The sequence below is a fragment of the Cucumis melo genome, chromosome 11 (genome assembly GCF_025177605.1).
Source record: "Cucumis melo cultivar AY chromosome 11, USDA_Cmelo_AY_1.0, whole genome shotgun sequence".
NCBI lineage: Eukaryota > Viridiplantae > Streptophyta > Magnoliopsida > Cucurbitales > Cucurbitaceae > Cucumis > Cucumis melo.
The window spans coordinates 17,266,861-17,294,042 of NC_066867.1; the positions used below are offsets into that span (position 1 = coordinate 17,266,861).

A 27,182-nucleotide genomic window follows, 5' to 3' on the forward strand; every position below is an offset into this window, starting at 1 on the left:
CTATCACATGTGCCTATTACGACTAAAAACGTAATAACGTAACAAATTTAAAATTACATCAAACTTAATTAACATTATTATTTAAGAAAAATTGATTGTATATGTAGATGAATAATAATAACACAGTGAGCTATAGATAAGAAAATTGACATTATTATTTCAACAAATATTATTGAGACATTGATGTATGTAACTTGGGTGGTATTAAGTAAATGATAGTTTGGGTTGTATTAAGTAACCTACCAAGGACCAACGTTAAAATATATTATTTTCTTTTTTACAAATAATTTGAGTGATATTAAGTAATGTTAAATGCTAATAAAATTCAAATAAAATTTTGGAACTAACTTTATTTTATGTAATATGTAGTGGGTTAGAAAATTACTACCACCCCTAGTTAATTTACAAACAAATATTTAAAAACATATTTTACAAACTCCCCCATTTACTTTAAACACAAATTCCATTTATAAACATTTTACAAAGTAGCCAAATTAATTTACAAACAAATTTATATTTATAAACATTTTTTACAAACTCCCTTCGTTACTTTAAACATATTTTACAACATGCACTGGTTAATTATAAACATATTTTACAACATGTACTGGTAAATTTATAAACAAATGTTCAAATGCAACATATTGCCAACATTACGCTAATAGCATTTGAATGTAACGCGTTCTTAGGATTCTTTTTGAACAGGTCGTAAATCTAGTATTTGTAATGGACGAACACGAATTTGTGTCGCTTCTTTTTTACAATATTTCTAAATTGCGTACACGTGGAAATAATTTGTTAAAATGCACTAATGAACTTACGAATTTACGAATTAATTTTGGCCGACATAACGTAAGAGAAGAAACAAAATTATTAAATGGGACTCAATATAACTATTTTATAAAACAAATATTTTGTTACTCACATGTACGTAAAAAAATATATTTCAAAACGTATATACAGAAATATGTTTAAGTTATTCTAATTACATAATTGAATATTGATCGTTAAAAAAAATTAAATGATATATTTTTTATTGTTATATTAACATTCTTTATTTAAAAAAAAATCATAAATCCAATTAACGTAATCTTTGCCGCAAACAAGTTTTATAATAATACTACACTCATAACTCTTCCTCCAAACACAATTTATAATAATACAACAATAATAATTCTTCCCCCAAATACATATTATAATAATACAACAATAATAATTCTTCCCCCAAACACATATTATAATAATACTACTATAATAATATTTTTCCCAAACACATATTATTATAACACTACTATAATAATCTCTTTCCCAAATAGATACTATCATAACACTATATTTCATATTTCTTTCCCCAAACACATATTATAATAACACTACCAATAATAGCTCTTCCTCCAAACACATATTATCGTAACACTATAATCCTTTTTCCCACAACTTTTTCTCTCCCAAACACATCCTAAGAGAAAAGAAGCGGAAAATAGAGAACATGTGGCAGAAAAAGAATTGGTTTAAAGGAAAAAGAGAAAAAATTTGATGCAAGGACAAATTGTACTATTCACACCCCAATTTGTCCTAACATAACCGTTCAAAAACCTATAATTTTATTTAAAATCGGTTGTAATTCCACGTAATTGTTCTAGTAGTCACGATTTCGGAATTGATGGGCAAACAAAAGTACATTTGAAAAAAAATAATTAAATGAACCAAATCATGACAAAAAAAAAAAAAAAAAAAAGAAAAGAAAAATTCCGATTCTTTATAAAATAAAAATAAAAAGAATTTTCAATCCCATATTTATTAAAGCGGTGGTGTGTGCCACAAACACACAATCAGCAACCGGAGCCCTCCAAGGCTGAATCAGTGTATTTATTAAAGAAATAAACTACAAGTTTAGGATTTTGGTTTTTGCCGCCTTACTTGTGTTTTCAAGGGAAATTGGAGACGATGGAACCCAAAAAAGTGGGCATAATCGGAGCTGGAATAAGCGGTCTAGCGGCCTGCAAATTTGTTCTATCCAAAGGATTGATTCCGGTTGTGTTGGAGGCCAGAGGTGAGATTGGCGGCGTGTGGACAAAGACGCTGCAGACGACGGTGCTGCAAACCCCAAAAGAGATGTTTCAATTCTCCGATTTCCCTTGGCCGAAATCGGTAACCGAAGAATTTCCGAGGTATGATCAAGTGCTAGATTACCTTAGTTCTTATGCCCAACATTTCGGATTGTTGAAGCACATCAGATTCAACACTAGAGTTGTTAGTATCCAATACGAAGGTTGCTCTGATGAGGAGATTGGAGGTTGGAATCTTTGGGGTGGCTCCGGAGACGCGTTCGGCGAAGGGCGGAAATGGAGGCTCAACGTCGTTGATGCTCGGACTGATGTTCCGGTCGAGGTGATTTTATCAATACCTTTTTCACCGCCTCCACACATATAATTAAAAGCATATCCCTCTCCGTTTGCTTCCCTTCATTCACTCATGCAAAAAAAAAAAAAAAAAAAAAAAAATTAAAATTAAAATTTCAGAAAGAAGAAGATAGAAAAAAGAAAGGCAAATTAATTAGAAAACGGGTTTTTTTAAGACTAACGAAAAGAAAAACAAAAACAAAACACGTTAAGCGTCGTGACGAAAAAGATGACGAACAACCACACCTCTTTTTTCTACTCTCTCATTTTTTACAGTTCCTCTTAAGTTTTTCCCTGAAGGAACAAAACTATTTATCAGCGAGAGCTCATATGCTTCATTATTAAATAAATTTATATTTTGATATACTAAATTAATTAATAGTTTTACCTCATGATTTAGTGGTTAGAAGAGCCAATTGCTTTTTCAATCATAATCATCTGATCAAATTGATCTTATGAACTTTGTCTTTATCATTGCATTTTTCATCTCTCTTTTTTTGAGTTGGATCTAGAATATACTTTTAACTATTATTATATATTTCAGTAATAATATAAGAAGAAGATATTTGAAATTTAAAAAAGAGGAATAGTAATAATAACTTGCTGCATAAAATCTGTGGTGGTAATTGTAAGTTGATCCATTGGGCTAATGTTGTTTGCATGTGCCTTTTGTTTCTTTTCTATTAATTATTGAATCTTTCTTTGAAAGAAGTTCAAATATTAATAAAATATGTAGAGATATGTTCGGTTGTTTTGAAAGAAATAATTTTACCAGAAATTCTAATGGGAACTTTTTTGGTCCAAGAGGGTTTCACAATCTAAGAAAATAAAATTTAAGATATAAATTTTGATTTATTAAACCCAGATTTATGAATTTTTATTAGATTTTTTTTTCTTTTTGTGAAGTTTTATGAACGTATATGCATTTTTTGAAACAAATAAGAAAGTTCACAACTCCATGTTATCTTACTTCTAAATGTTTCACTTGAATTAATTTTTAATTTAGAATATTAAATTTCATGGATGTGCAGTCTCAATCATAGAAGGGTAGTAATTTTAAGTTTGTTTTGCTTAACAAAATTTCTCGTCTCTCCAATAAGAGATATTAGATAAAATGAATCTTAGTGCTAAATCTCTAATTAAAGTTTATAAATTTTACAAACAAAAGACTTATCTTAGTGCTAAAATTTGGTAATCAAACTTAACACTATAAAGGATTATTTTTAATATTGAGATGGTTAAAATCAATTTTTTTTCTTTTTAAGAATGGTGTTTGGAATGAATTAAAATTGATATTAACAAAGTATAAAATCATTTAAAATTGATTTTGGACTAGTATGTTTAGAATATTGTTGGTTATCTAGAGGTAAAATATTAAATTATTGATAAAAACCAATAATTATAGTATTCCTTTAATTTTATTTCAGTGATAGACATTCACCCTACGTAACCTGTTAACCAGCTAGGTATCATAGATATTAAATAATTATTTTCCAAACAGAAAATACAATTAATAACTGAATGAATCAAACCTAAAATTAACTTTTGGAACCCAACCTAATACCTAAAATCAATTATAAACATAAATTTAATTGTTTAAAAATCATTATTCTAACTATTATTTTAAAATGCACTCTTAGTACCATCAACCTCGACAGTTATCTACAGCCGACACAATTAGTGACCACTCCATGACCACCCCATTGGTCATACTCTGATCTTAAATGTAAATTTGGAACTTATTATTTCATTACCTCTAATAGTTGATCATTCAAATCAAATTTTATGTTTTATTTTGATTAAGATATCAATTTCAGTTTGTGCGGTAATAGATTCTTGAAAAATTCCAAACTCTGCGATTTCAATTTGGAAAGTATCACGTGAGAATTGCAATGGTTTTAATTAAGGTTGTAAATTAAGATTTTTGGAAGTCATCAATGTAACAATTCTTATACGTACTTGGACTTCTTCAGGTGCTGAATAATTGATGCATATAAACAATTAGTTGATAACAGTTTATGTGAGTTTAATCGATAAAATTATATGCTTATCCAAATGAAATATTATAGGTAATTTAAATTGTTACACTCAGTAAAGGATGTTATATTTCCTTATAATTTAAAAGGGATAACAAAATTTAGAATTTGAAAATATAGCGGTGAATTTCGTAGAAAAAAAAAAGTCTAGGATGTTCGGGATAAGTAAGATTGTAATAACTACCTTTTGTTAAGATAATTACTATTCAAAAATTCCAAATTAGCTCTAGTATACACTATTTAGAAGCCTCCCTTTTCTATATCCATCCATAGTTTTTACTTATAAATATTCATCCTCTTTTTATTGTTTGTTATAGTATTTGGTATTTATTTATTAAACTAAAATAGTTTAATCTCAAACACATACTATTATAATCTAACTAAAAACAATCTACATCTAAGTCTAAACTATTATAATCTAACTATAATAATCTAGAATTATACCTAAATAATTGCTCTCTTAAAAGTGAAGATTGATCTAATATCTGCCGGCAAAAAGTTTAAAGTATAATTTAAGTTGGTATAAAGCATGAATCATCTATCAGCCAACAAATGTTGGAGTCCCTACTCCCACCTATTGTTGAAGGTATGGAAGTGCCCTTTTGTGGAATTAAAAGCTATACATTTCACAAGTGACACACAATGACATGGCAGGAGTTTGGAGAGTTCGTGGTGGACTTCGTAGTACTTTGTATTGGCAAATTCAGTGATGTTCCAAATATCCCTGAATTCCCTCCAAATGGAGGTCCCGAAGCTTTCAAAGCCGGAAAAGTTCTTCACTCTCTAGAGTTTTCTGCCATGGATTTCGACGATGCTTCAAACCTCATCAAGAACAAGCAGGTCACTGTCGTTGGTTTCCAAAAATCTGGTATTGACCTCGCCATGCAATGCGCCAATGCCAATGGTAATTTTGCCTTTAAAATTTCTCGATTATTATTCCACTTTCTATAATCTCTCATTTTGATCTTCATTTCTCCATTTTATTTGCAGGCCCGAACAAACCTTGCACGGTTCTCTACAGAACCAAGCATTGGAGCATAACTGATTATTATCCGTGGGGGATCGCTCTAGCTTTTCTCTACATGAATCGGTTCTCTGAGCTTCTTATTCACAAGCCTGGCGAGGGTTTCCTTCTCTATCTCCTCGCCCTCCTTCTCTCCCCAATCGTAATTATCACCTCTCTCTCTCAATTTTTTTTTCTTTATTTCTATTTATTTTGAAGTTTCTTGGTTTTGTTTTTCACAGAGGTGGTTATTCTCAAAGATTGTGGAAACCTACATGATGAAGAAGCTAGGATTGGCCAAATACGGAATGGTCCCAACCCAAAGCTTTCTTCAAGATGTTAGCTCTTGTTTATTTGCGATAATGCCCGAAAACTTTTACGACAAAGTGGAGGAAGGAAGCATCATTTTAAAGCAATCACAGAGTTTCAGCTTTTGTGAAGAGGGTATCATGATCGAAGGAGAAACAAAACCGATACGCTCAGATTTGGTCATTTTGGCTACAGGATTCAGAGGTGATCAAAAGCTGAAAGAAATCTTTGCTTCCTCTACATTTCGAGATTACATGACGTTTCATGATTCAGCAGCTCCCATGTATAGGTTAGTGCTTCCTCAACTATTGAATTGCAGTGGAAAATGTCTCAAATTTTTTAGTTTAAAGCTCAAGTTTTGTTTGTAGAAACTAGACTAGATTGTAGAACTATTATCAGAAGAGAACATAAAAAGGTTTGCCTAAAATTCAACTCCATGCGCATAAGTAAATTTGTTATGAAAACAGAGGCCAAGTTGAATCCATCCCCTTGTGATTGTAGTCCAACCTGTAATATCTACAATCAATTGAAGTCGAATTTTATCAGTCAAACAAGGGAAATGGACCGAACTATGTTTAGTGCATTGAAAATGGTGAATTGATCCTTTTAAAATACAAAATTTCCCTTTTATCTTATCATCATTATCATCAATCAGATTTGATTTTGAGAAAGCTTTGTGGTGACTCGTTACACGCTCACAGATGCCAATTCATTACACGCTCACACTCTTAATCGCAGTGTACTTTCCTTCTTCGCCCTCCTGCTATATTGCAATACAATTGGAGGACCAACATTACACTCCTCCAAAATCACCTTATTCTGAGAGTGGAATTTAGGAAATTGTTGTTTGAAGTCATCATAGTTCTCCCAAGTTGCTTCTTGTGGTGGTAGGCCTTTCCAACTGATTAACACCTCCCAATCTCATGTTGAAGGATTCTTCCGGCATCTAGACACTTTTTCTGGTACTACCATCGATTCATGGTTTTCATTCACTAAAGGACTCAATGGTGGATCTTGATAAACACTTTTTGAGTTGGGATACATAGAACATTGGGTGAATGGATGTTGTAGATGGAAATCCCAATTTGTAAGCAACAAAAGGCTTACTCTTTCAAGCACCTTGTAAGGTCCAAAAAATTTTGGTGATAACTTTTCATTTCTTCTCTTCCTCAATGAGATTTGACGATAGGGGCTTAATCTTCATAAATACAAGTTCTCCCGGCCACTTGGAACTCAACATGTCTTCTCTTCATGTATGCATACTTCTTCATCTTTTCTTGGGCAGTTCTAAGGTTTTCCTTCGAAGCTCTCAAAGCCACATCTCTTTCCTTTAACTGTTGGTCACATGTAGAATAAGGCATCTCCATGTCACCATAATATATCAATGGAGGTGGTAACCGTCTATAAATTGCTTGGAATGGGGTTGTCCCAATTGACCTCTAGTATATAGTGTTACCAGTATTCGGCCCAATAGAGTCAATTTACCCTTTCCTTCGGCTTCTTCCCACAAACTTACCTAAAATATACTTTAACTCCTCGGTTCACCATTTCAATTTGAACATGAGATTATAAGTGATATGTCAAGCTTCTACTTAGCGTGGTTCCAACTAGACGAAACATTTCCCTCCAAAAATTGCTAAGGAACACTTTATTTCGATCTGAAACTAAAGACCTTGGGTGTCCATGCAATCTCACTATCTCTTTTAACAAAAAATTCAACAACAAATTTGATAGTATGTGGATGTTTCAAGGCTAAGAAGTGAGCATATATTGACTTAACATGTCTACCACTACTAGAATTACATCGAATACTACACCCTTTGGCAAACCATCAATGAAGTCCATAGTTACATCGCTCCATTTTGCATCTGGTATTTCTAAGGGCATTAGTAACCCAGCTGGTGATAAAGCCAATGACTTATTGCATAGGAAAATTGTAATGTCCCAGGCCTAGGATCAAGATTAGAATTCAGAATTCGGATCCCCAACATTCCTCTACATCCCCGATGACCTAGCAACATCATCCTTACTTGTCTTAAAGGCTTATTAGAGTGAAAGTTTTTCCCACAAACCAACACGAGTTCTTTTAGCATGGTTTGTCCTTACTCACATGCATCCTAGGAAAATTTTCAAGAGATCACCCAATATGGGATTGCTCCAAGCTATGCATGCTTAAATTCATGAGAGCTCCAATGATCGAGCCACTGAAAAAGGAAGGTGTACCTTGTTGGTATAAGTTGTAAGTTTTAATTCTTTTAAGTCTTTATTAACCTTACTGTCATATCCTCAGGATCCCTCTCATTCAGATGTGATACTGGTTCATTCATGTCCCCCTCCTAAATTCAGGGCGTTACACAATACAAGCATTCTTCACAATACTTCTGCACATCACTCTTCATTCCTTCCCAATACAATTCTCCCGTCAACAACACAGAAGCCTTTGATATCACCAGTTTTCCTTACCTTAGCATGCCCTAATCCATAGAGAACCTAGGGACTCCTTCCTCATTCTTTTCTAGTATAACAGTAATCTCCTTCATCCATTCATCTTCTTCAATCTCTTTCTTGATTACAGACACATCTAATAAGGTTGGTGTAGATATATGATTGAGGTGGACAAATGGTGGTACTCTTGATAGAGCATTGGTAGCTTTATTCTCAAGCCCTGGGTAGTAGACCACCTAAAATGTATAGCTTAGCAGCTTGGCAATGCATCTCTGGTGCTGAGGTTGTATCACCCTTAGTTCCTAACAAAAATTTCAATGAGCATTGATCCGTTTTGACCACAAACTTCCTTCCTAACAAATAGGGCCTCCACCTCTGAACTGCTAACACTACGACCATTAATTCCCTTTCATATACTAGTTTTGCTTGATCCCTCATGGTTAATGTATGGCTAAAGAAAGATATTGGTATGTTGGCTTGTGCTTCTATGTTATATCTTGAAGCATCGGTTTCAATCTCAAAGGGCAGATTGAAATCTGATAATGTCAAAGTGGGCAAAGTCATCATCATTGTCTTCAACTTCTTAAAAGCCTTTTGTACTTCATCAGACCATTCATAGGCTCCTGATTTCAACAATTGAGTTAATGGTGCAGCTACATTTCCATAATTTTGTATAAACCTTCTACAATACCCTATAAGGCCTAAGAATCCCCTAACTTCAAGCACGTTGGTTGGGAGTGGCCATTTTTTATTAGCTTTAATCTTTTCTTAATCTACCTCCACACCTTTTGCAGAGATGATACGATCGGGGTATTCTATCCTCGCTCGGGCAGAACTACTTTTTATTTATTGGCATACAACCCATGCTCTCTCATAATTTCTAGGACCAATTCTAGATGTTGTAGGTGCTCGTACAGACTCTTGCTATAGATTAGGATATCATTGGAGAATACCCACAAATCTTCTCAAGTATGGTTTAAAAATGGTGTTCATTAAGGATTGAAATATAGACGGGGCATTAGTTAACCCAACAAGCATAACTAAGAACTTATAGTGACCTTTATAAGTCATAAATGTTGTTTCTCCATGTCTTTTGTACTCATTCAAATCTAATGCTAATCAACCCTTAGATCAATCTTTGAAAACATATTAGCTTCATTCAACTCATCAAACACCTCTTCAATGGCTGGGATAAAGAATTTGTTAGGTATGGCGACATTATTTAAGGCTCGATAGTCTACACAAAATCTCCAACTACCATCCTTCTTTTTTACTAACGAAACTAGGCTTGAATAAGAGTTGTGTTACTTGGACAAATTATCCCTGAGGCAAACATCCCATCAACTAACTTCTCTATTTCTTCTTTTTCCAGATAGGCATATCTTTATGGCTTTACTGTAACTTTCTTAAGGTGTATATAATGTTTAATGTTTCCCTTTTGGGGCAGTTTCTCTAGCCAATCAAACATATCCTTGAATTTTACTAACACTGGTGGAATGGATTTCCTTACTGTGGGTAATTCTTCAACTCCATTTAGCTCGACTAATGACATACCCACTTCCATGGCATCACATTCAATTAAGAAGCCATGATCAAATGACGTCCATGATTTCATCATGCTTTTCAAGCTCACCCAAGCCTTAGTCGAGCTAGGATCTCCGCTTATACTACCTTACGACCATCATGGAGGAAAGTCATGGTGAAATTTCTCCAATCTACCTCAGTTGCCTCAAGTGAGTGTGGCTATGGGATCCCCAATTTCACGTCCACACCTCCTAACTTCAATGGCAGGAAGCTGCCAATTACCTTCCAATCTCCTATTCATAGCTCCAGTTTATTGCAAATTTCCTTCCCTTTAATGGTAGTTCCTAATCCGAGGATTACTCCCGAATTACTCCATAATTCGATGTCTCTACCATTAGTAGATTCAATAAAGGCACCAGCCTTTCAAATATGAAATTATGTGTTGCCCCACAATCTATTAGGACTATCATCGCCTCCTCACAAATCATTCCTTTCACCTTCATCGTGTCTGAGTTGGTTAATCCAGCTACTAAGTTTCAGGATAACTCGGATTTGTTTCCCCTCTCTCTACTTCTAATGCCTTCATCTCAGTTTCTTTTAGGATTATCTCTACTTCCTCCCCATTCTCTTGAACTACCAAAACTTGTAACTCCTTCTGTCCTTTAACTTTGCAATGGTGACTTGTCTAATACTTTTCCTCACAACAAAAAAAAAAGTCCCCTCTCCCTTCGAGCTTGGAATTCAACATCTGATAGCCTTTTCAATGGTCCTTTGCACCAAGGTTATAGCTCGCATTGGAAAAGTTCAAGTTTACTCAACATACTCAAACTTGATTCATGTTTATGTCTGTACATAAAATTCAAATTTACTCAAGCTAGCTTTGGAACCTTAGTTCATTGGATCCAAGATTATAACATTCAATTTCACTAGTAATTTCCCAATAACATTTTTATTGGATAGAACATAATTACAAACTACGAGTTTTATGATATAAATTTCAACACTCATATGTTTCAACAAGTTAAAAAGCCATAAGAAATTAATTTAGAACTCCATGAAACAGAAGAAAATGTCCCATGGCTAAAGAAAACTATATACTAATGACACTTCCTCCATAATCTTGAAATAAAGGGTAAAAGAGTTGGTTTAAGTTGAGAAAAGGGCTTATTGTCAAACGAAGAAATTGAAGAAAATTATTGTGAAGCCACTTAGAAGCTCGACAAGGAATTCCAGGATGAGCGACGAGTCGTCAGGTGATGGCGATAAGAGAAGTTAGCATCAAATGACATCTTGGAAATGGTAGGAGGGAAAAGTTGCATGAGGAAGAGGTTTTCACAGGAAAGGTCTCAAAAATTTGTGAAATTTTTTGAAAATCTAGGGTCTTTTAATGAGAACTCCCAACGCTTAATGAAGTGCATTGGGAGTTAACTTCCAACTCCCTACACCTTATTTAAAAGTGTCGGGAGATACCTCCCAACTCCTAACGGAATAATAATCCGTATGGAGGTATCCTTAGCTCCTGACACCTTCATGGTGTCGAAAATTACCCTCATTTTTTTTCTTTAATTTTAGGTATCTAACTTCTAACACCTAGTAACTTATGTCACCTAGTACATGACATCGGGAGTTGTTGCTTATTTCTGTCGTTGTCCATAATTTTTTGGTAGAGACAATATCTCCTGACACCTAATCTCTCGACGACTCTTTTATCCATTGAGATCATATCCTCTTTTTCTTGTAGTGATTCTTCAATAAAGGAAAAATATCGAATAATATAATTCAGTTGCATATTTTCAAATAAAGAAAATATTTGGTCAAAAATGGATGTTAAGATTTTTTAGACAAGTGTGGAAACCACAAACGTAAAAACATATAAAATCAACGCTTCAAATCTCCCAACACATTTCATTTTGTCCACTAGTTCCTAATATCGAGTAACTTCACCCACTCATGTAGTCTCATGAGACAACAGAATTCTTAGTGTATTAAATAAGATTTAGGTTGTCTCCATGCCTTAAACTCAAATTTCATTTCCTCTAAACTTTTTATTATTTATATATTTTTGGTTGACACCACTAGGTTTTCGAATTAGCCCAAAAGATTCCAATTAATATTTCAACACCCATATTACGTGCGGGCTCAAAACTTTGTAGAAGACCCTCATAATTAAAAATCAATATTAATTAAATGGTAATGACATTTAGGTGTTTGAGCATACGATCTAACTAAAAAAAAGACAAGAACCTCTTGCTCTCAATACGGTGTTAAATCACCCTTGAATCTAAATGATTGCTCGCTATCTTTTTGACAATAAATTTTCTTTAGTTTCTTTCAGAAAGAACTATATTTCGAAATTATATCAATCCAAATTTTTAGGGATTTTGTTGATCCCAAAGTGGTCGTCTTTTTTTCTCTAGATTTTTTTTTTAAAATGATATTTTAATTTCTTCATCAAAAAGTATTCTCAAGATCTTTGACCAAAATCTTTAAAGACTGAATCTACAAATCTTTTTTAAACGATAAATCTTTGAAGATTGCTTTTCCAATTTTCTGTTGAAGTTTGTTAAACTCTACCTATAAATAGAAGTTTTCACTCTCTTTCAAGATTTTTGAAGAAGGAAACTGTAGTAGAATCTTGATTGGGATGTAAGCCTTTACTTTCAACCAAAAAAAAAAAAAAAAACTTCATGAAGACTATATTAGCTCAGCAAGATCGATCCAAGAAGTATGGATATAAGAGATTAGAAGAAGAGTTTGATAATTCGATGTTTCAGTTATCTAGATCAGGGGAGTCTGATATCTTCGAAATGTTCAAATATAAAAGTTGGGGAAGCCTAATATTTAGTAAATGAGAATTATTAAAGAGTATTAATTTAGAAGAAGGGTCATCTAAATTAATATAGTGCTATATATAAAATTTTACAATACTGTACTCATTTCAATTTTGATTAATAATTCTCTTTATGAGAGCTTAAAGCTCTCAAGAAGTAGGTGATATTCAACCAAATTGGATTATCAAAGTTATAGTGTTCATTTTACTTCCTATCTCATTAGTTAAGAATTTAACCAATAATTAAAATAACATCTTAAAATTAGAATAATCTATTCTACTTTTTCACTCCTAATAATTTTCTAAAAAAAAAATATTGTATTTCAATAGTATGTACATATTCCATTGTGTTTACATTAAATTTTCGTGCACTAATATTTATGGATTGCACATTGGTCTTAGTGTTCATTTTTCTTCGTATTCCCTAGTTAACAGTCTAATCTTTAAGTAAAATATCAACTTAAAAGTACTTTTTCACTCCTAATAATTTATTTGAAAAAGTTATTGTATTCCGATAGTATGTACTATATTCCTTGTGTTTACATTAAATTTGCCTATAGTAACCACATTGGTCTTAGTATTTCTCATCATATTTTAAAAGTCATTGTTTTGGTACACAACCAGTAGAGGTAGTACGAAAGCTTTTCTATACTAGCGTGGAATAGGATTTTTTTTCGATTTTATTATTTGAATCTCTAACACTTAGGAAATTAAACCAACAAAAAAATCATAACTTTATTGCAATTTGATGAAAATTTATAACATAGCAATAGTTATTTGAGAATACTTTATCTCTCTCCCAGTTCCTGACATGAATAACCACACCCAAATAATCTATAACTCATGTTCTGATTGACCCTAAACGTTGGCAATACTACCAATCCTTTGCTTCTTCATTTAGTGAAAACAGAAAGGATCTCAAGTTGAATTGTTTTTCAGTTATGTCGTGGGGTCTCATACAGCTACAAACTATGTAAAAGTCCTTCAGGTGTTTGTTGTGATCCTTTTTTGAACTAAAATGGAGTAGTGGTCTCCGAATAGACAATACACAACGGTTGTTGTGTCATGTCAGGCTCAGCTAACTACTTCAGAGTACATTCGAGGCCTTCCTCCATATCTGCCTTGTGTTATAACTGCTCGATCTCCTCTTCTTTATGTTGGTTAATGTCCTCTTCTTTTTGGTGAAGGTATAAAAGCCCTAGCAGCGAAAGAATTTAAACAAAATCATTAACTCAAATCAATTGGGAATTTAAAGATACCATTGTTGGAACAAATGGTTATTGTTCGTGTTTCTTCATGACGGATGTATCATGAATGGATGCATCATTTCATGAAAAACCGATAACTATTTATGTTTCTTCATGAATGGATGCATCATGAGTGGATACATCGTTTCATGAAAAGTAATATAGAAAAAAGAACACGACTTTTCGAATGGCCACGAATAAGTTTATAAATAGGTCATTTTCTATTTGGTTGAAAAAAAAGAGAAATTTTGATTATCATTTGTCTTCTTCCAAAAACTATTTTCTCTCTATTATCCACAATCTTCACGTTCGGTAGATCCACAAAGTTTTGTTCGCTGATCTTTTAGACGGGGTGCTACTCTCAGAAGAAAGGTAATTTGTTCTATCCTGGGAGACAATTACTTTAAAAACTCAAGCACTAGGGTGAGTAAATTTGTCTTAAGGAGACAACGTGAATTCGTTGGGGTCAGATCTATATAGATATATGTTTTCCTGTTTTGTTGTATTGATAATTTTATACAATCTTAAGACAAATTTAGTATATCTTCTTTAGTTCGAATTTCAATCAAAACAGGTATTTTTTTTATTTTTCTTCACAGTGGTCTTGTATGTGTTGATAATGGTTAAATGACTTTCTTCCTCATTCGTAGTGTTTTTTTATTAGAAATTCTTCTAATTTTTTTCATAGTTATTTTCCATCCTTCACACAACAAAACACTTATGTATTTTTTTTTAACGATACATCTCTTTTATATTATTTTCTTTTGTTTAGATTTTGTTTATTTATTTTTAAATATCTTAGTTTGTTTAATTCATAAATACATATCATAGTTTGTTATATATATATATATATATATATATATATATATATATTGTTTAGATTTGTTTCTTTTTAAATTTAAAAATCATAGTAGCATATTAACTTAAGTGTTTTTAATTTGTTTCATTTTTAATTCAAATATCACAGTAACATATTAACTTGAGTGAGTTTTACTTTTTTTTCTTTGCATTAGTTTGTATGTGAGAGATTTGCTTTAATTACTTGTTTAAAATTTTCTTGCTTTGAAAGATATGACTTCAACAAACTTTAATTCAGTTCCTGTAACTGGTGTTGCTCATGAGGAGAAACCTGAAAATTTTGGTGGTGTTGATTTTAAACGTTGGCAACAAAAAATGTTGTTCTATCTCACCACTTTAAATTTGGCAAAGTTTCTCACAGAGGATGCTCCCATTTTATCTGAGGGAGAAACTGACAAATAAAAGCAACTTTGCAATAAATGCATGGAAACATGCAGAATATCTTTGCAAGAATTACATTCTGAATGGATTGGACAACACGCTATACAATGTGTATAGTAGTGTTGATTCAGCAAAAATCTCTGGACTTCATTAGAGAAAAAGTACAAAACTGAAGTTGCTGGTGCAAAGAAATTTATCGTTGGAAAATTTCTGGATTACAAAAGGGTGGATTCCAAAACTGTAATCAGTCAGGTTGAGGAAATTAAGGTAACCCTAGATGATATACATGCTGAGAATATGACTTTGAGTGAGTCTTTTCAGGTAGCATCAATAATTAGAAAATTGCCACCCTCATGGAAGGACTTCAAAGATTATCTCAAGCATAGACGCAAAGAGATAAAGCTTGAGGAACTTGTAGTTCGACTTGGGATTGAACAGAATAATAGAAAGACATAAAAGTGTACTATAGATAGTATAATAGATCCCAAGGCCAACATTGTGGAAAATAGATCACAAAGTAACAAGAAAAGGAAATTTTCTGGTGAAGGTTCAAATAAAAAACCGCGATTCACGAAAAAGTTCAATAGCAAGTGCTTCAACTGCAACAAAATGGGACATCAATCTAAGGATCGTCGTAAGCCAAAGAACTTTCAGAAAAAACATACTCAAGCTCATATCACAGAAGTTGATGAAGTATCAGATGGTGTTGCAGATATTGACCTTTGTACAATCATTTCAGAGTGCAACATAATGGCCAATTCCAAGTAATGGTGGGTAGGCACTGTTGCTACTCGTCATATTTGTGCCAACAAGAATTTGTTCACTTTATATGTGTCAGTCTCTAATTGAGAACAATTATTTATAGGTAACTCCTCTACGTCAAAGGTCGAGGAACAAGGAAAAGTAATTCTTAAGATGACCTCTGGGAAGGAACTCACTCTCAACAATGTGTTTCATGTTCCTGACATTCGCAAGAACTTAATTTCTGGTTCATTAATTAGTATGAATGGCTTTAAGTTGGTCTTTGTATCTGATAGATTTGTACTTTCCAAGAATGAGATGTACATTGGAAAAGGTTATCTGAGTGATGGTCTGTTTAAATTAAATGTACTCAGAGTTGTACACAAAAGTATTAATAATAATAAAGTATCTACTTTTGCTTATATTGTTGAGTCATTTGTTTGGCATGGCAGACTAGGACATGTCAACTTCAATTCTTTGCATAGGCTGATTAATATGAACTTGATTCCAAAATTCACCTTTGATACAAGTCATAGATGTGAAGTATGTGTGGAACCAAAAATGACCAAAACACCTTTTTATTCCACTGAGAGAATGACCAAACCTTTAGAGTTAATTCACAGTGATATTTGTGACTTGGAATTTGTGCAAACTAGAGGTGGGAAAAAGTATTTTATTACTTTTATAGATGATTGCACAAGATATTGTTATGTTTATCTGCTGAAAAGCAAAGATGAGGCAGTTGAAGTGTTTAAGCTTTATAAAGAAGAGGTTGAAAATCAACTTAGCACAAAAATTAAGGCAATAAGAAGTGATCGAGGTGGTGAATATGATCTTCCTTTTGAACAATTTTGTTCAGAACATGGCATTATTCACCAAACTACTACTCCCTACTCACCTCAATCCAATGAAATTGCTGAATGAAAAAACCAAGCACTTAAGGAAATGATGAATGCAATGCTTATAAGTTCAGGTTTACCCCAAAATTTGTGGGGAGAAGCTTTGTTGACAGCTAACTACTTATTAAACAAGATACCTCATAAGAAGTCACAAAATTTTCCTTATAAAAAATGGAAAGGAAGAAAACCTTTATACAAATTCTTAAAAGTGTGGGGGTGCCTAGCAAAGGTTGTAGTGCCTAAACCCAAAATGGTTAAAATAGGACCAAAAATTGTTGATTGCATATTTATTGGTTATGCTATCAATAGTTGTGCATATCGATTCCTAGTTCATCAATCAGATATCTTAGATATACATGTTAATACTATCATGGAATCAAGGAATGCAACATTCTTTGAGAATATTTTTCCACACAAAAGTTTTTGTGAAGCAAGGTTACAAAAACGTTCTTTTGATGCTATAACGAGTGAATCTCAAAATGGATCAAATAATGAGTTAAACAAGGATGAGGACCTTAGAAAAAGTAAAAGGATGAGAATTTCAAAATCATTTGGGCCTGATTTTTTAATTTGTTAGAAAATGAACCTCAAACATTTAAACATGTCATGTCCTCTCCTGAAGCTCCATATTGGAAAGAGGCTGTGAATAGTGAAATTGAGTCCATTATGCATAATCGTACTTGGGAGCTAGTTGATCTTCCATTAGGAAGTAAACCACTTGGTTGTAAATGGATTTTCAAATGAAAGATGAAGACCGTTGGGTCAATAGATAAATATAAGGTAAGACTTGTTGCCAAAGGTTATAAGCAATAAGACGGACTTTACTATTTTGATACATACTCACCAGTTACTAGAATTACTTCCATTCGCATGCTCACAGCAATATCAGCTTTGCATGGATTTGAGATACATCAGATGGATGTTAAAACATCATTTTTAAATGGTGAGTTAGATGAAGAGATCTACAAGCAACAACCTGAAGGGTTTGTTTCCCCCAGTCAAGAAAAGAAAGTTTGTAAATTAATTAGATCTCTTTATGGACTAAAACAAGCACCAAAACAATGGCATGAAAAATTTGACAGAGTAATGATGGCTAATGGATTTAAAATCAATGAATGTGACAAATGTGTATATGTCAAAAGCAATCAGAATGACCATGTCATTGTGTGCCTGTATGTTGATGATATGCTAATTATAGGTAGCAATATCAACATTATTAAGACTACCAAACAAATGTTGGCCAATAAATTTGAGATGAAAGACATGGGTGTCGCAGATGTTATTCTAGGTATTAAAATTTCTAGAACCCCACAAGGATTAATGCTGTCTCAATCACATTATGTTGATACAATATTGAAGAAATATAAAAAACATGACATTGTGAATTCAAAGGCCCCAATTGATGCTAGTCTCCATGTAGGTAAAAATAATGGAGATAATATAGCACAATTAGAATACTCTCGCATCATCGGTAGTTTAATGTACATTATGAGTTGTACACATCCTGATATAGCGTATGTTGTAAGCAAGTTAAGTCGCTATACAAGTAATCTAGGTCAAGATCATTGGGAAGTTATTTTGAGAATTTTAGGATACTTAAAGCATACTAAAAATTATGGATTACACTATACTTGTTATCTTGCTGTACTTAAAGGTTATAGTGATGCTAACTGGATATCAAGCACTAAAGACTCCAAATCCACAAGTGGTTACATTTTTACCCTTGGCAGTGGGGCTGTATCTTGGAAATCTTCCAAACAAACATGTATAGCACGATCTATAATGGAATCTGAATTTATTGCTCTAGACAAGGTTGTGGAAGAAGTAGAATGGCTTCGTAATTTTTTAGAAGATATTCGCAATTGGTCTAAACCGGTGCCTGCAATATGTATACATAGTGATAGCTAGACAGCTATTGGAAGGACACGAAATATTATGTATAATGGTAAGTCTTGACATATAAGACGAAGACATAATACAATCAGGCAACTACTCTCTAGTGGAATTATCACAATTGACCTCGGTCAAAAGATAATATTGCAGATCCACTTACTAAAGGCCTAACTAGAGAGTTGGTTGAAAGTTCATAAAAAAGAATGGGATTAAAGCCAATAATATGAAGTTACTTAGAGAGGCAACCCAACCTAGTTGATTGGAGATCCCAAGATCTAGGTTCAATGGGAAAACTGATCTCTAGATAACAAAATAAGCACTGCATTAACATCTTTTACCCATTCTACGAATAATGAAGTAGTGCTAGTATGAGTTTAGGGTAAGCATCATGCTTTTAATGATTTCTTGAGTGATATTTACTAATAAAAAGAGCATATACGATGTTTTGTACAGGAATCACCTATGTGAGTCTGAAGAGACCCCTTCTAGGAGAATTTTAAGGCGAATTCTCTAAAACACCCATAAGACCAGGCGGTGTTCAAGGCCAAAACGAACACAATCATGAGAACAAACTTTGTTATAATGAGAAGTTGTGTGATATCTATTGTTTTAGTTTACTCTATAACGGTTTACAGTTCAAGGCATCATGTCCATTGATTAACCAAGTAAACTCGATTGATGTTCATTAGGGAAAGTTCAAATTTTATACTACCTATCCTCATGCAAGTTCTCCATTAGAAAATACCGAACACTTATTTTCTTTCATTTGTCAACTTACCATTTATGGGGGGGATTGTTGGAATAAATGGTTATTGTTCGTGTGTTTCTTCATGAACGGATGTATCATGAATGGATGCATCACTTCATGAAAAACCGATAACTATTTATGTTTCTTCATGAATGGATGCATCATGAGTGGATGCATTGCTTCATGAAAATTGATATAGAAAAAAAGACACGACTTTTCGAATGACCACGAATAAGTCTATAAATAAGTCATTTTCTATTTGGTTAAAAAAAGGGAATAATTTTGATTATCATTTGTCTTCTTCCAAAAAATATTTTCTCTCCATTATCCACGATCTTCACGTTCAGTAGATCCACAAAGTTTTGTTCGCTGATCTTCTAGATGGGGTGCTACTCTTAGAAGAAAGGTAATTTGTTCTATCCTGAGAGACAATTACTCTAAAAATTCAAGCTCTAGGGTGAGTAAATTTTTCTTAAGGAGACAACGTGAATTCGTTAGGCTTAGATCTATATACATATATGTTTTCCTGTTTTGTTGTATTGATAATTTTATACAACCATTACATTGGGATAACAGTTATAGAAACAAAGGCTACGCATGTTTTCTATATAGTATAGAAATTGCATAAAAGTGTAAAGGACACGTCAACTATGTATTTGCTAAAACACTACATTTGGGTACCACCACTTGAAGACTTCCCTATTCTTTGAGAATAATTTTTCTTTTGTTGGATTTGTGAGAACTAAAATAGGAGTGGAAAGTTTTCAGAAAGGATTTTTCTAGGGAGTATGAAAGTTTCAGAAGCATCACTCCTCTCTATCGTACCTTTCCTCCCATTTTGTTCAAACTGAAGAAGAGGGAAGTTAAAGAGAATATGGAAAACATGGAAAACCTTCCTTATTAATTTAATAAATATAATTGATAACAATATTAAAATAGATAAATAATTAAAGTATCAAATAATTAATTAAATTAATAATCAATCAAATCATATTTAATTAATATTTCATTTAAATCATATTTAAATGAAACTCTTCCCGACGCTCTATTTTTGGAAGATGTCAAAGGATCTCCCGACGCTATATTTTGTGCGTCTGAAAATCCTCTTCCGACTCATTTTCCCCGACGCAGATTCATTCGTTGGAAAAGGAGTTCCCAACGCTTTTTTATATATCTTCTGACGCCTTTGTGTGTCGGGAGACCTCCATTTTCTTGTAGTGGTACTAAGTTTAAACAATTTTATACCCTTTTACCTAGTTTAAACGATCTCGTAGCAAGACTAAACGATCTGATCTTATACAACGAAGAAAGGAAAAAGAAGATGAGAAATGAAAAAGAAGAAAGATATTATGGAAAAAGAAATGGAGAAATTGGTAAATATTTATATAAATAACCATAATTTTGTAAAATTAATAAGAAGTAATAGTACGAATAAATTAATAATATGAAGAGTTGATGAATAAAAAGCAAAAAAGAAGAAAAAAAAAGTGAAAAATAGTCAACATTATTCAAAGACAAACCTAGAATTTATGAAAATATCATTGACTTTTTTATTTCGTTACACGAACCGCAAATATTTTGATGTTTTGTTATATTTATAAAAATTATCCTATAATTAAAATTAAACTATTAATTAATTTTTAAATTAATTAATTGTTTATATTTAATTTAATCCAAATTTGAATCAAATTCAAATACAAATTTTTGTTTTAACTTATAGTTTTGATGTGTATCTAATTCGCATTAACCTTTAAACTCATTCAAATATTTTATTCCCTTATAAATTAAGTTTGAATCATATATAAATTAAATTTATATAATTAAATATAAAATTATAATATAATGTATCATCATACATTATATCAATTACTAAAATATATTTGAACATTTCAAATTACGACCTATGTATATAAACATCATTACCCTTTACAAGCTAGGAAACAGACCTAATGAACCTATAAATCAGAAGCTACAACGATATGAGATTAATTGACTAAACTCATTAACAACATTAGTCAATATTCGTTAGATGTGTGTACAGTCTACTAAAGATTCACAACTGAATTCTTTTCACTGTGTAGATATATTTTCTATGTCCGCGGATATAAACCAATAAGAGTATGTTAGTCTTTTACAAATGTTTATAACACCAGCTGGGTCAAAATACCGTTTTACCTTTAAGTTACTTCTAGTCCTATACCAGTGCTCTTCTAATGAACAACCTATTTATTATCCAACCAACAAACAGAAACCCCTCTTGTGTCGTAGAGAGAGTAGAGCCCTTTGTTCAAGTTCCAGAGACACCATCTAAGGGAACACTCATCTACTTACCCTATCGGGAATGAGTGAATTCAATCTTGTGTGATTATTTCCCAACTTGCCACTTGGTCTTGTTCACAAAATGATAAGTATATTGAGTCAACAATCTGACCACTCTCACCCGTACAAATCGAAGGACAATCCCTCGCGAACAAGAGTTCATAATCTATGTAGGGTTAAGATTAAGTTACCAAGGTCATCCTAATGAAATAGAAACCTAACTAGGTAACAGAGTTACATTTAATGGTTACTATTTTGTGGTCCAGACTCATGCAAACTCATTACATAAGCTACACTCACTCGTATGTTACCTAAAAGAACGCGTTGGATCATTGTGTTTGTATCAAATACAAAGTAAGTCGTATTCATAGTGTTACCACAATAAGGTACCTAACATTATCCCTACACTATAAACCTTTTAAGTTGTATCTCGAACATTGATCCATGTATGTCTCTACATACTATTCAAGACTCATCAAACAACTTAGAATGTTAGTTTATGTAATTTAGATTATTAAGGCAAAACTAATAATATAATCAATAACACTTTATTGAAATTATTATAACACTTTATATTAATAATGGTCAACTTATTACATTTACTATCTACAAGTTTTAGGACATAAAATCTAACACTTGGTTCATCGGAGTCTTGTGGTCCTTCTCTATCCTTTCTCTCATTTCTTTTTTGATTAGCCGCTCCTCCCTATCTATATCTGCAAAATTTGAAGCCTATAACTTTTAAGGGAACGGATCATACACAAAAGAGAACTCCCACAAACTAACCGAATTCAAGCATTCGCTAGAATGTTGCTAGGTTCCCCGACCACAACGAGACGCCAATTTGATCGTACCATTTTGGTGTTGCTCCCAAAAGACTAACAATAAAAAAATTGTAACCTCTCCAATGAGGACTTTCCTACACTACAACGTAGTATGAATTGCAAAACTGGGCTGTCTCCACGTAGAATCTAAGAATCTTAGCTAACAATAGAAGTTCAATGGTCACAAGAGGGTTTTTGATGTTGTTATGATTGCAAACAAAAGTAAATAACATGAATATAAACAAGGATTTTAAAGTGGTTAAATTTAACGAAGCCTAGCTTATGAATTAGAAATTCAATCATCTACTTGGTTGCTATAAAACACAAAGAAACCGTTTCTTGGCTCCTTTACTTAGATGCCCAAAGCTAAACGCCCCACTGCATTAATCAATTTCTTCATCAGTCTATATGTTCAACTAATAAGATTTAAGCGTCCATATTTTATGCATTAATTAAGCATAGGTAATCTTGTCAAGGCAATTAGCCATTTAGAAAGCCTTTTAACTACTACTTGATTAAGTTCTTGATTTAGGCAAGTCATGCAATGTTATAAGGGAGTTGTTCTAAACAACTTGTGATTAATGAAAAACAAGCATTTCACAACCGTTCTATGAGATTTACACACTAGAGTATGTATTCACAAGCAATCAAAGAAAAGCACAATGGTTGACTAATCTAACATTTTTTCGGAAGCATAGAAGTTGATATTGATCAATAACGAATAAAATATATAGCAACAGCTAGAACTTTGATCAAGTCTCACAACCAATAAAAGATGAGTTTCAATCCTATCTTAAGCAAAAGGTAACTTACCTAGCCTCACAATGTGGCAAGATGAGTCTTCAATCCTATCTTAAGCAAGAAGAAACTTACCAAGCCACTCACAATATGGCAAGATGAGTCAAAAGTAATGACGTTAGGTGTTGAGGGGAGTGAAGAAAATACATAGAGAATAAGGTTGGAGGCTCCAAAATTAGTCTTAAAAACTGACCTAAAATTGGGCGAAATTCGCATTTATATCGATCGGAGCGTAGTTGGTTTGTGGTCATGCACTTGCTTGATGCTATTCCCAAAGTCAGCTGCACACCTTTCCTTAATTTTGATGCAACTCCTTCGTTTGAGTTCCAATTCGAACGATTTCAATTGTGCTAGCTTCATAGACTTCGATTCTATCTTTCTGATGAATAGTACCTACGAAATAACATATCCAAGCATATTTATCTCAAATTAAGCTAAGGAAACTAACACCTTTTATGGTGCTAACAATGGATAAATGGACATGATATCATTAGTATTTCTATTTATATTGCTTTCTACTGTAGATTTTGAGCGTTTTATGGTCATCCAAACACAAAAGTGAATTTTCCTTATCAACTACGGAAGCATAATACACTATGTGATTGTTATATGAGTTTATGTATTGAGTATGGAAAGTGTCACAAATTTATTGCAACAAGTCTTAACATTACTTTTACCAACAATCGAGCTTATAATTGTAGAACCTAGCATATTATGTATAGCATAGAAGTTCCATTTTCTTCCATGAGTAATGAATGAGGAACGGAAATTGAAAAATCACATTTGTCAAGTTAATTCTCACATGTTCAAGAAGCTACGTTTAATAAATTTATTATTCGACCTTCAGTTTTGTTATCTTATAATTCTCCCTATAAAGACACTGATCCCTAGTGACATTTTATATGTTTTAATGCTTTCCCATTTGGCTAGACACACCATTCATCCTAGAATCCCACAGTTAGCTGTGATTGGATATTCGGAAAGCGTTTCAAATTTGTACACCTCGGAGATACGGTGCCGATGGCTGGCAGAATTTCTAGATGGCACATTCAAGCTACCGAGTATCAAGGAGATGGAGAAGGACATAGCCAACTGGGAGAAGTGCCTGAGGCTTTACTCGGGCCCTTTCTACAAGCGAGCTAGCATTGCCGTTTTGCATATTTGGTATAATGATCAACTCTGCAAGGACATGGGTTGGAACCCCAAGAGAAAGAAGGGATTCCTTGCTGACTTGTTTTTACCTTATGGTCCTTCAGACTATGCCACCGCTTGAAAAGTGAGGAAAAAGAAGTGGGGTGAAAAAGAATAATAAGAAAAAAATCTGCCTATTTCCTATCATACCTAATAAAAGTGGCATTGCCGAGCTGTTTTCCTTTTTCTTTCCGCTTACTAATCAGTGTGACTAATTAATAAATGAAACATATGTTAATTTTTTTTCAATTTCTAGTTTTGTCCATGGAATAAAGTTTTTCAAGACACGATTGTATTTTAGTTTCTTTCAGATCGGTAAAATTTTTTAAATAGTATTATGTTGTTTGTGTTCTTAGATGGAAATACGGAAATCGGAGAATATAATATCAAAATAAATAAAATATGTTGTATAAATAAAATAAGATAAATAAAAAATTAGGAAATTAGAAAATAAGATTATCAAGAATTTTTACAAAACTCCATAATGGGAGTTATTTAATCAAATATGGGAGAGTTGTTTAAATTCATTAAAGAACTTTATTTATAGATAAAATGACAAGTAGGTTGACATTAATAATATGTCATATTGAGATACATTGACAACAAATGAGGTAGTTATAAATTTTGTTATGACTGCTTGGTATGTTTTAGACATATTTGTACAATATTTTCGTAAGTCTAACGTTTCAACATAAATAAAATAAAAGATAAATTGTAAATACGTTCTAAATTATGGAACTTTATGTGATAATGGTCTTTTAGACTTAAAAAAAAATTGTTATAATTATTGAACCTCGAGCATTAATAATTATAGAAATTAGAATCATAAATAATGAAAATTGAAATTAAAAATTAAATAATCAATATAATTTATACAATTGCGTGAGTTAGATAAATTTTAAAATCTGAATAAGTTTAAGGGAAATTTTCTTAAATATAACAAACTACTAAAATAATTATGGTTTGTGTAAGGAAATTTATAGAATTAGTCATTTTTGAAATATTTCAAATTTACCTTTACATTTTTCTTCTTCTCTGCGATTTTTTTATCGTCTTTTTCAACTTTTCTGTGTTAGCTGTGATTTCTTTCCATCTTTCTTTTTTTTCTCTTCTTTTTTACGTCGTTTAGATTTGAGTAATCAAATCTGATTTCTTTTTATCGTCTTTGTTGTTTTTCTCTTTTTTTGTTTCACTGCATGTCTTTTTTTTTTTCCTTTGCTGTGTGTGCATCGTATTTCTTATTTTTACTTTGTTTATATTAGGGTAACCAAATCTAAAAGATGATGTATAAAAAATTTTGAAAAAAAATCGTTTAGTTATTTAGATTAGAGTAACCAAATTTAAAATAATTGTGTATAAAGAATCTTAAAAAAATAGTTTAACCAAACCTAAACGAATTTTGAAAAACATAATAGTGTACCCAAATCTAAATGATCGTATAGCCAAATCTAAACAATAATGTAACCGAATCTAAACGATCGTATAACCTAATTAATTATAACCAAACTAAACGATAAAATTGAAAAAAGAAATCTAAACGATCGTATACGAAATAACAACCAAATCTACCAAATATATTACGCGTCTTACCAAATATATTACGTCTATTGTTGACAGGGCATTTTTGGTATTTTTCATGGCAGACCTATAAGTTTTTTTCGTTTTTAGCATTGTTATATACAGTATAAATATTTTGTCACTTTATTATTATTTTTTGAATGATCCCTAAGTTTAAGCATTTAGTTTTAAATTTTGAAGTTTAAGCCTATAATTATAATTATGGTTGTAAAGAAGGAAAAAATAAACATTATAAAGTATATATTAAACTTAGTCCGCGAGTGTCGGCAGCACAGCCAACCAGCCCATCCTCTTTTCCTTTATTCATCGTTGGAGGACATTTCCGCCTTTTAACATTCATCATAGCAATAAAAAGCAAAGAAAAATAAATAAAATAGGGTTTGAAAAGTAGTGGGGGAGGGCTCGGTAGTTCTGTATTCTAATGGACGATACGTGTTTTTAGCCGACAGCTGGATTGAAAACAATGGATGCATTAATGTCATATTTTTAGGAAAATTGTAATGCCTATTTTTTTTTTATTTTCATAAATATAACAAATCAATATTCTGTATAATAAAATAAAAAAATTTATGAAAGTGATCAATTTTTTAAATATTTTAGATTTGTTCTTCTTTTTCATCATCTTTCTTCTCTTCCTCTTCTGCGATTTTTTTTCTTTCGTCTTACTTCTCAATCCTCTTATTTTCTTCGAATTGTTATTTGGTTAAAGATCGTCTATAAATATAAAAGATTCTTTTTTTTTTCAAACTGTTATTTGGTTATTCAAGATCGTGTATACAAAAATAGCTAAATCTAAACGATCGTGTACCAAAGAATCTTAAAAAAAAATAGTTAAATATAAACAATCATATACCAAAAGAATCTTGAAAAAATTGTTTAGTCAAATCTAAACCATCATGTAGCCAAATCTAAAATAATCTTAAAAAAATTATTTATATTTGACTATCAAAATCTAAATGATCAAATCTAAACAATCGTGTACCAAATCTAAACGATCATGTAACCAAATTAAATGATTGTGTACAATGAATCTTGAAAAAAATCGTTTAGATATCAAATCCAAACGATCTTAAAAAAATTGCAAATATGGCAAAATCTATCGGTGATAGACTCTTATGGTTTATCAATGATAGACCAACATTTGCTACATTAATAG

At 32.2% G+C, this 27,182-nt stretch overlaps 1 protein-coding gene and 1 long non-coding RNA gene across 2 annotated transcripts; one reads left to right on the forward strand and one right to left on the reverse strand.

Moving 5' to 3' along the window:
* Positions 1 to 1,649: 1,649 nt before the first annotated feature.
* Positions 1,650 to 24,697, forward strand: LOC103490485 (probable flavin-containing monooxygenase 1). The gene is made up of 5 exons (XM_017045047.2): positions 1,650 to 2,391; positions 5,093 to 5,342; positions 5,429 to 5,604; positions 5,684 to 6,039; positions 24,188 to 24,697. Exons 1-5 carry the CDS (start codon positions 1,948 to 1,950, stop codon positions 24,528 to 24,530), a joined length of 1,569 nt encoding a protein of 522 aa, XP_016900536.2. The 5' UTR covers positions 1,650 to 1,947; the 3' UTR covers positions 24,531 to 24,697.
* LOC127143897 (uncharacterized) lies at positions 1,739 to 2,934 on the reverse strand. Its single transcript, XR_007815469.1, has 2 exons — positions 2,791 to 2,934; positions 1,739 to 2,696 (listed from the first exon to the last, which is right to left on the reverse strand). It is a non-coding gene; the product is annotated as an uncharacterized LOC127143897 (long non-coding RNA).
* Positions 24,698 to 27,182: the final 2,485 nt, after the last annotated feature.

Coding starts and splice junctions, on each gene's coding strand:
- LOC103490485 (XM_017045047.2), top strand. CDS start 1,948: ATGGAACCCAAAAAAGTGGGCATAATCGGAGCTGGAATAAGCGGTCTA. Junction 5,605..5,683: donor CCCTCCTTCTCTCCCCAATC/GTAATTATCACC, acceptor TGTTTTTCACAG/AGGTGGTTATTCTCAAAGAT. Junction 6,040..24,187: donor TCAGCAGCTCCCATGTATAG/GTTAGTGCTTCC, acceptor CCATTTGGCTAG/ACACACCATTCATCCTAGAA.